Raw genomic sequence first — 10,515 nt, forward strand, 5'->3', positions numbered from 1 at the left:
TCCGTTCCAGCAGACACCTCACATTTTTCTAGTAATTTTTACTGAATGTTTTAGTGTACCGTTCATTTACTTCAGGACTATGAGAAACACTTATGTATCAACTTTTCTACAGTTACTGTACATTTTGCAACCAAGACTTGGTTAAACTTGAAGCAAAATTGACGTTGTCTAATTTGCTAATGAAGAAAAAAAATATCGTTTTATCACTTCTGGCTAAAAACCGTTTATATATTAACAAAATTCATTGCTTGGTAGAAAACTAAAAACTTGTTTTTTTTTTTGCTTGAGCTACAGTTTTCGAATGGCATAATATCAGCGATTCGTCATTGATTCAGAAAATCAGAATATAACTTCTAAATTGATTCCGGAGAATGTTGCTCGGTTGTCAAGTTGTCGTATGTATGTGTATAAGTATATATATTATATTCCTAAACGATAATAATTCGATAGAATGAATTGGTAATAAAAAAAAAAAAAAAAAAAAAAAAGAAAAAGTCTGACGATGATATTTAATTTAGGAAATTCGCAGACAAGAAGAACGGAAAGAAAATATCTAGAGGAAAAAAAAAAAACAAAAACTTGAATCAAAATCTAAGAAATATGCGGAATTCAAATGAAACAAAGAACGAAAGAAAACGAACGAACGAACTACAAGAACAACAGACTTAATATAATAATAATAATAATAGGAGAATAAAAATAATATCATCTAACGCTATACGTATTATATAATAAATCTCATTATTTATATATATATATATATAAATAATGAGATATACACATACATATATACATATGTGTGTGTGTGTGTGTGTGTGTGTGTGTGTGTGTGTGTGTGTGTGTGTGTGTGTGTGTGTGTGTGTGTGTGTGTGTGTGTGTGTGTGTGTATATATATGTAATATATGTATATAAATTTCTAAAAATTGTTATGTTATATACAATAATTATATTTATTATCGATCGATCGATCGATTAATCAATTAATTAATTCATGTATTCATCCGTTTTTTTTCGGTTTGTTGGTAAATATTTGAATGTTTTTTTTTCATTAGTTTAGTTTTATGTTTTCTTCTTCTCTTGATTGTTAAACGTATTTATATCAAAGTATAATCAATCGCAATGGAAACTAATTTATATGCATATGTATAGTAATAATGCGTCTCTCTCTCTCTTTAGCTTGTCTATCATATATCATTCTACACAGATTTTATCTATTAACCATTTCCAGAGCTGTTTTGGGGTAATTGTTGCTGTTGTTGTTGCTGTTGCTGTTGCTGTTGCTGTTGCTGTTGCTGTTTACCCGATTGCGTCGACTGAGTATTGCTGAGTTGTGACAATACCTCTGGCGTCGCGTGCGACTTCAATATCGAATTCTCCGCCTCCAATTGATTTATCCGGTCCATCAATTCTGCAATCTTCTCCTTCAGCACCTCGACCTCCTCCCGCACCGCGAACATCAGGTGACTTTTTACCAAATCCTGTTCACGATAATCAAATTCCTCATTATTGTTATTATGTATTTACAAAGGCTATACGAGGATAAGCAGGTTAAAAATTACTATTGCGAATGTTGTAATGATATTTTATGAATAAGTAGGTACTATTAAAATACCAGGGTCCTGTATCAAACCTCAATCTCAATTTGCTGTTGAGGAAAAAAAAAGCATATATTTATATATACATATCAGACCTTTCCTTATGGACAGTGAAATTGAATTTCGATGTTTGTACCCCTCAAATTGGTTCGAAATAATTTTGAAAAATATGTTGCACATTTTTTTTCCCTTCGTATTTAACCACCTCTAGGAAGCCCTACTGTTGGTCCTAAAAAAAAAAATTGATTTTTCAAGGTTTTTAATCAAAAGTGCGTATCAGGTTCAAAGAAGATCGTAGATAATTTTGTAAAGAAGCAAAATGAAGAGCAATTTGTCCCCTTCAAAACCGCGTGTGGAAATTTCCTTTTTCTTATAAGAAGGAAGATGAGATGATTGAAATTTTTAATTATCTATTTATTATTTTCAGTGAAGAATTTCCTTTTACCTCAAGACTATTGAGTTCTTTGACCGCTCAAAAATTTGGATTCAATAGTCAAAATTTCTTGCCGCACTAAAAGTTAGATAGCGGAGTAAAAAATAAAGATAACCATATTTCCCAAGCGGCGTCTTAAAGGGGGCAAATTCACAATCGTTTTACTTTTTTAACAAATTTTTAACGTTTTTTTGAACCCAGTACGCACTTATGGTTAAAAACCTCAAAAAATGAATGCTTTTCTTACAAGAAAAAGTAAGGCTTTCTAAGGGTGGGTAAATATGGTGCGGGAAAAAAAAATATGTAACGTTTTTTTTCAATTATATGTAAGGTGCGCAACCATCGAAATTCGATTAAAAATACATCCGAAATTAATGAGCAATGGTAAAACATGGGCAGAGCTGGAGGTTCATTCAAGTTAAAAATTAGATTCAATTTGCGTCTGGTTGTTCTGGAACAAATTAGTATTGAATATCAAAATGTCAGTATATATATAACATTTGGCAACTATTCTGACTCAATTCCCATGTCTATTGACATTTCTATTAATGGATGCAGTTTAAGGAGAGTACCTGAATGGAAATATCTTGGAATAATTTTGGATAAAAAATATTTCATGGAAGCAGCATATTAATAATATTATTAATAAAACTAAATACTTAGTGTTTGTCTTCTATCGATTGAAACAAGTCTTAACAAAAAGGCAGCTAATTCAAATTTATTGTACGATGTTCCATAGTATTGCAGTGTACAGCATTATTGGATGGGGTAGTTTACATGATACTGCGTACCTTCCATTATTAACACTACAAAGTCGGTTACTCGAGATAATTGACATTCGAGTTAATGACCAGAATCGACCTATGGAAATCAGACAGGTTTACCTACTGGTCCATACTGTACCAATACACGGCACTGAGGAGGTTATTCACTGAGAATACGAATAATACTAGGTATCGTAGCATTTCATTAACGAAAGATTATCTTCATATTGGGCAAAGAAGCTACTTATATTATGCGGTAAAAAACTATTTAATGAACAACCGAATGATTTGAAAGTTATTGATGGAAGCAAAAAATTAATAAAACAGAAAATTAAAGATAAAGTATATCAACTTAAAATAGATTAAATAAAGAGTTAATAGTAATATTGGATTTTGTGAATATTAAGTATTTCATTATTGAGTAGAATCATTTAAACGTTAGATCTTGTTGTATAGTCTAATTTTATCATAAAGTTTGTTTAAGATAATTCTGGCAATAAATCATTATTATTATTATTATTATTATAAAATAATTTTTTCGTCAGGATTAACCTGACAAATATGTTTGAAAATTTAAAATGTTATTGAGGAAACCAAGAGCTTGTACATACACAATGGAAACATTTTTAGCTTAATAAGCGCATCATAAAACAAATTATTGTCTCCTTGATTTTTTATTTTCACTGTGACACTTTTCAAGTAAAATGATGAAACTGTTATTTTTTCATTCCTTATAGATTTTTCAATAAATCGTATCATTTTCTAAATTTGCATTACGGTATGCCACTGTTAAAATAAAAATACAACTATTTTTATTCCAGAAAAACTGAATTATACAAACAAGTTTTAGCTGTGTTATTGCAAATCGTACTTTTATACATGCGTATATAAACAATATACTGAAATAATTTACTTACTCAATTAACTGAATTATTTAAGTACATTACTTATTTAAAAACAAAAACACAACTCGCAATAATACGGCTAAAACTTGTTTCATAATTCAGTTCTTGTGTGGAAAAAAAATGGTGTTTCTTTTGTTTTTTTAATTACGGCGTACCACTACCAAAATTTTGAAATAAATGTGACTCATTGAAGAATTCATGAGGAATGTAAAACTGGCGATTGGATAGCAAGTTCAGTTCCAGTTCATAGTTTTGCTCAAATAAAATCACAGTGAAAAAGAAAAGTTTAAGAGAAAATAATTTTTCTTATCATGAATTTATTAAGTTTAAAATCTACGTGTCTATAAAAGCTTTTGACTAACATATAAAGTTTCAAACAAATCGGTCAAGTCAATCCTAAAGAAAAAATTATTTTACATTTTTTTAGCTTTTTTTTCTTTCTCAAAAACTAATCGAGATTCAGATCTAATATTTTCAGGATCTTTGTATTTTAATAGTCCTTACGTATCCATAAGAAATTATTAAGATATTTGCAAAAGCCATTGTAACCCTGCTTATCCCCCTACCGCCTTTGTGTTCGTAAAATTTCATAACTTCTTTTTCAGACACGAGGTTGAAATTAGAAACGTATTACTGATGTTGGGGGTGTTTCTTGTTTAGAAAAAAAATCACATTCATTCATAACTTTAAAATTGTTTGAAATCGGTGAAGCGTAATGTTTAATTAGCTTAATATACTTATATTTTGAAAAACCAATTAACTTCTTTGTGGTCATTCTAAAATTGCAACATAATGAATTTTTGCCTTCACTGTTTCTTTAGATCAACTTTATTAACTTCAACTCGTTCTTAGACTCTAAAAAGTTCTTCGATTACTATAATTTTGTAGGGAACTAAAAGCCTGACTGAAAACCCATGAAGACTGAGAAGAATTCTTACCATAGCTTGTTCAATTTTGTTGTCAATGGCAACTGCACTGGTCCCGGACATACTGAAAATTAAAACGAACAAAGTAGTAGCAACGAAATCGACTGCGATATCAACAAAGGATTTTCATTCGAGATGTGAGCATTGAAAATACGGGAGAAGTACTTGTTTCATTTTAAAAAATTAGAAATTAGACAAAATTCCCACGTTTTCCAAATTTTTACTACATACTCAAGGATAAAATTAGACCAACGTTATCATCGTCGTATCCGATTACTCATTGGCCAGTCTTCCTCACCTTTCATTGTCTTCGTGGGCGTGATGTTCGTCAGTGCTCTGGGTGACTTCAGCGAGGGATTCGAGCAGAGTTGCATCCGCGGATTGTGGAGGCACAACAGCAACAACAGGACCAGCAATACCAGCAGCAGGATCCTGTTCGTTGTCGGAATGGTGAAACGAGATGACATTCTGGCCCGACGACTGAGACTGCATCTGTGCCTGTGGCATAACGGGCGCAGTGGAAACGTGGATATTTGGTGCAGCCTGTTGCTGCTGGATGTTCTGCACACCCTGAATGCCTGTCATCGGTTCGGACAGTTGCTGCTGCTGGTGAGGCGGTGGAACTCCAGTGACCATGATATTTGGCGTCTGAGCAGCTGGTGAAGACACAGCGGCCGGATGTCCTTGCACAACCGGTGTCTGGACAGTAGGCGTCTGGCATACGTTCTGCTGCGGCTGTGGAGCCTGTGCACTGACTGTAACGTAGTTTTCCTCCTTAGTAGGATGCTGCTGAAGGTTCTGCTGGTTCGTCGCTATCGCGACTCCGTTGTTGCTGTTGTTCCCAGTTTGCGCGATTAGCGGAATTGAGCCCTGCGGCATGCTCTGAGGCTGGCCAAGGTTCCCTGGGTGTGAGGCAGGTGCCAGATTCGATGGCAGAGTAGCGCCCTGCGCCGCACCTCCGCCGTGCTGATTCTGGTTCTGAGTTTGCTGCGACATTTGCTGCTGCTGTTGCTGAAAGTACTGTGGAGGAATCTGTTGCTGAGCAGAGTTCGACTGCTGCTGTATTTGCGGTTGATTGGGTTGCTGCTGCTGAGAGAGCGACGTACTGTTTACAGGGTAGGTGGCACTCCCAACAATTTCCTGGTGCGATATTGGCCCATTGGAATCCACACTTTTCGTGCCCTCGGTGTCTGGCTGCTGCTGTTTCATGGCCTCGGGGACAACAATGCCACTATCGGTGACGCCATACGATATGCAAACCTCATTCGGCCCTGACTGCTTGATGGAATTAATAGCCGTCGTCTGGTTGACGGATGTGTGGTCAAGGTAGTCCATGCAGGTCCATCTACCACGCTTGAACGGCTCTGTGCTTTCGATCTTAACAACTTTGAAACGTTCATTGCGCCCATGCGAGTGGACCTCGCGAATATCGGGATCTTGCTTCGCACCACCTGACAGAAGATTTATTATGTTTTTGTCCGTCACTGAGCCGATATCCAAGGCATTGATGTTGTTCTCGCTGGCTGAGTTGCTTGCTCCGCCACCCTCAGATGGAACAATGGCAAGGCCGTACTGAGAGCTCGTCGGAATGACAGGTGCAGTACCGAGGGCAGCATTGCTTGTGTTGAAAAAGACGTCTTCCTTAGAGAAGGTGTCCTCCGAGTAGCTCGGCGTCTCGATGTCGATGTCAGTCACTCTCGAGTGTTCCACAGAATTATCTTCCGTGTGTGACTCGTCCAGATCGTCATTCGAATCCTCGCCGGCGTCGTTACTCATCCTACAGCCTACCGTCACGCTGGTTATCTGAAACGATGACGTCTTCTTTCTGCACTGACCGCCCGACGACGCCGATGAGGCAACATTGTTCTGGACAGGAGTCGACGTCGTCGGGGGTGGTGCCAACGGCTGGAGAAACTTATCAGGCTCACCGATCCTGATCGTCTCCGAGGTTGTCCGATGCACGACCGAAGAGGGCGATGAGGACAATTTTTTACTACTACTACTATTGCTAACGCTGTTGTTAACGCTGTCTGCCAAGTGTTTGCTGTGCGACTTTCTGTGCACATTATCTGCCATTATTATAGATTAGTTTGTTTATTAGAAACATTCGCATTCTACAATTCTCTCCGAGGAAGAGGAGGAGGCGGTGGAGGTCGAGGCTTTGGCATCGACTGTCGTGGCTAGACTTTTTCCCCAGTCGCATGTTAACACCATTGTGTTTCTTGCGTGTCTTGTTCGACTCTCGGCGCCGTCGACGACGACGACTCAAGTCCCGGTTTTTCACCCAGGAACTATTTTCTTCTATTTCTATTTTTCTCTTTCCCTCTCTGTCTCACTTGTCGTCGAGAGTTGCGACCGAAACGGTCGTCGTCGGATTTTCCTGCTCTCAAGTTGTTCAATGTACTTTTTTTTTCTTTCTTTTCCCTCTTACGCAGGGGTGGATGACGGGGGTGTATTTATTCTATTTCTCCTTCTTTTGTTTGAAAAACTCGTATAATTGCACGAGTACGAATCGCCGACGGAACCGAGAAGAGACGTCACGACGAAGGGACGATCAGGATTATTATTGCGGATTTCGGAGGGTGTTTATTCTGCCCATTTTTTGCCACATGATTTATCGTCTAGCCACACACAGAAATACACAGCATATGCACGCCATACGATATAACACGACACAATCACTAACTGGCTGCGAGGGATGCTGGTGTTGACAGTTCTTGATCATCGCTAGTTCCCTGTTCCTGGTTTCCTCGACACGGTTTCTCTTTCACAGCCCCCGAAAAATCCGAGGGGCATCAGTTGATCGGCTAGATTACCGTCTCTGACGGGATTATCGCAACTTTGGTATTTGCATCGTCTTATTCCTCCTCTTCTTGTTTACTGCACTGCTGCTGCTGCTACTCTGCACACTAATCTATCTTCCTTTTGCTGTAGTTTCATTTACACAAACGGCCCCTCATGTACCCCGTAATTGTCAGATTTCACTCGTACCTGATGCTGTGTTTATTTTTTGACTTGTGGACTTGCGGTAGATCACCGCAAACCGCGCCGAGGTACTTGATTTTTTGCGAATTAGACAGGTTACATTTTACATGATTTTTCTTATTTTTTTTTATTTTTTCGCTCTATCTCTCTCTCTCTACGGGTAGAAAACAAATGCAGATGAATATATGAGTGTGTGTGTATGTGGGTATAGATATACGTATGTATATCTATATCTAGATGTCGTTAATGCGTGTTCTGCGTGATATCCTTCTTCTCTTCTCAATTCCCTTCGTCACCAACGTTCATCTCTGTTACTATATTATTTATACTGTTGGTTTATTATTTTTTTCTTCTATTTTTCCTTCTCTCGTTCCGCCTTTGCAGTGGCAGACAGGCAGCAGCAGTGAGCAACAGCGGTTTAAAAATGGCTGCCATTCACTCGGGCTCGCAATGAATCATATATTACATGAATCTACTTAGATCGTCTTCAAATACGGCCTTGAGGACCTAAGTTGCGCACTAAGGCCGTGTTCGAAAATTGACTGACAGTACTGTCAGCAACCTTTCATCTCTTTTGTGCTGCCGAGATCATTAACAGCTCTGTCTTTGTCCTAGGGAATTTTTAGTACTGGCAGTCAATTTACGAACACAGCCTAAATAAAAATTCCCCAGAGAACTAGTAGCGTTCTTCACTTACTACGGCCGTATTCGTAAATTGACTGACAGTACTCAAAATTCCCTAGGACAGAGTCAGAGCTATTCACGAACTTGGAAGCGCAAAAGAGATGAAAGATTGCTGACAGTACTGTCAGTCAATTTTCGAACACGGCATACGTTAACCACGGTATTACACGGGTCTGTCTGGAAACTCCCTTAGAACATACAATACTGAAGGTGGAGCTACCCATGCCGTCGACTTCGCGAAAACTGTGGCCGTAGTCATGAGAGAGCGAGATATGTATCCCCGAGTTAACCTGGATACTCTGTCACTCTCACTCTGCATTTGATTGGCTGAGAGGGAACGCATCGGACATGCAGGTTGTAGAGCGAGAGAGACAGGCTGTACATACATGACATAAGTGCTCTATCTCACCCTCCGCCACAATTTCTGTATGGATCCACGGTAATTTCCGAGAGTAATGCATACTGATTTGGCAACGTTCAATGACAAACTATTTTCATATAACCAATGCTTCATTTTTTTCAGTTGGTCGATAACAAATTTTTTAAACTTATCCAATCTGTAGCACTGCAACAAACTATATCATCAGCAATTCCAAAAGACTATTTATGTACAGTAATATGCTCTAAGGTATAGTCCTTATTTAAGGTGTTGACGAATTATACCCGAGCCACCCCCCAAATCTACCCAAATGATTCAAAAAAAATGTCCTCATTTTTTTAGATTTTTATCGCATCTCTAACTCGTGCCTGTAAGAGGGTGAATGCCTCCATTTAAAATACACGTGTTTCGGCCACATTCTCAGTATGCAAGGATGTGCAATTTGCCGAGATTGCCTGGTATGGTGATATAAATTTCTTCACAGATAGTAGCACTAATGCCCATTGAAATCTCGCAGTTACAGGTTTTTTTTTAACAATATTACTCTAACAATACAATTTATACTGAGAATGTAGCCGAAATATGTGTATTTTGAATCGGAAAATCCATTGTATTACCGGCACGGGTTAGAATTGAAATAAAAATCTAAAAAAATTAATAATAGATTTGGGGGGTAGCCCGAAAAAATTCAGCAACACCCTAAACAAGGACCACCCTGTTCCCTGTGGTACTCAAATATTTACATCTTTAGAGCTAAAAGCTTTTTAAGCTTTCTCTTAAATATTTTCTTTTTACTTATCAGAATTAAAATTCATGTGATACTAAATTGAAAACTCCGCCTTTATATAATTACTTTTCCCAGTTATTGTTTTTTAAATATTTGGTAGCAATATAACTCTGTTTCTCGTTCTACTACTTGACTTCAGAGATTCATTTTTCAGTGTAATTTTTATGTGTAGTAACTGAGATTTATTTTAGCTAGGTTCATCAGTAATTGAATGGGGCTAACGTACTAATGTTCATAGAAACAGAACGGTTTGAAAACGTGAGTATCTATAAATTTATAATTTGTAATGGAGTGCACGCCGTAGCAGATCCTTCTTCTTTTTTTCCTGTACGACTATTCCTCCGAAGAGGATGTTCCAAAGGTAGACCTTTAGTAGAGACTGGACTCTGACACATGAAATCCTTTCACGGTGGTACTCGATGACGAAGCGTCATAGACGTAACTAGACTAATCAGAGAACAACTTTAAACGGAAGGTCGGTTCTTTCACACGTGAAACGATCATAAACAGTTATAGAATAACGGTCCAGACGTGCATGAGTGTTTGAAATATCGAATTGCTCTGGACAGATTTATATTCGTTAACAGAACAAATGTCTGTAACCTAGTCAACCTAGCTAAAATCTGAAGGCTACACAACGTATATATTACAATATTACATATATATATATATACGTACAGTTAATAGTATTTATGATTGATTGTGAGAGATACTACAGGTAGAGACAATGTACTGCATCGCGAATATAATTTTTTTCATCATTTTTCGTCGCGTAGTATATTTGAATTTAAGTTTGAATTAGACGTGGCTGATTGTGAGTATTATTCTCGACGTCATAGTCGTGATTTATTCAATGACGTCTCTACTGTCATGATTCATAACAGGGGATGAACGACGAGTCGATGAATGTAGCAGCAGTTTGCCTTCATTATCAACCGAAGAGATTAGTGGAAAAATTGAACGAATCGACAGATTCACCGCAATTTTATTAGGAACCCGTCTACTCGAATTCTACAGTCAATGATTGAAAGAAGGCGCGCAATGCGCGGCGGGAAAT

At 37.6% G+C, this 10,515-nt stretch overlaps 1 protein-coding gene across 1 annotated transcript; it reads right to left on the bottom strand.

Annotated features, from left to right (window-relative positions):
* Window positions 1-963: 963 nt before the first annotated feature.
* On the bottom strand, window positions 964-8,046 carry LOC124182565 (TSC22 domain family protein 1-like). Its single transcript, XM_046570003.1, has 3 exons — window positions 4,922-8,046; window positions 4,636-4,687; window positions 964-1,478 (listed from the first exon to the last, which is right to left on the bottom strand). Exons 1-3 carry the CDS (start codon window positions 6,697-6,699, stop codon window positions 1,215-1,217), a joined length of 2,094 nt encoding a protein of 697 aa, XP_046425959.1. The 5' UTR covers window positions 6,700-8,046; the 3' UTR covers window positions 964-1,214.
* Window positions 8,047-10,515: the final 2,469 nt, after the last annotated feature.

The sequence above is a fragment of the Neodiprion fabricii genome, chromosome 5, assembly GCF_021155785.1.
Source record: "Neodiprion fabricii isolate iyNeoFabr1 chromosome 5, iyNeoFabr1.1, whole genome shotgun sequence".
Taxonomy (NCBI): Eukaryota; Metazoa; Arthropoda; class Insecta; order Hymenoptera; family Diprionidae; genus Neodiprion; species Neodiprion fabricii.

What these genes read in the sequence shown, in the direction of transcription:
- LOC124182565 (XM_046570003.1), bottom strand. Translation starts at nt 6,699, where the DNA reads ATGGCAGATAATGTGCACAGAAAGTCGCACAGCAAACACTTGGCAGAC. An exon ending in GCCCACGAAGACAATGAAAG is followed by an intron (nt 4,688 to 4,921) that starts GTGAGGAAGACT and finishes TTTAATTTTCAG; the next exon opens with TATGTCCGGGACCAGTGCAG. An exon ending in ACAAAATTGAACAAGCTATG is followed by an intron (nt 1,479 to 4,635) that starts GTAAGAATTCTT and finishes TATCGTGAACAG; the next exon opens with GATTTGGTAAAAAGTCACCT.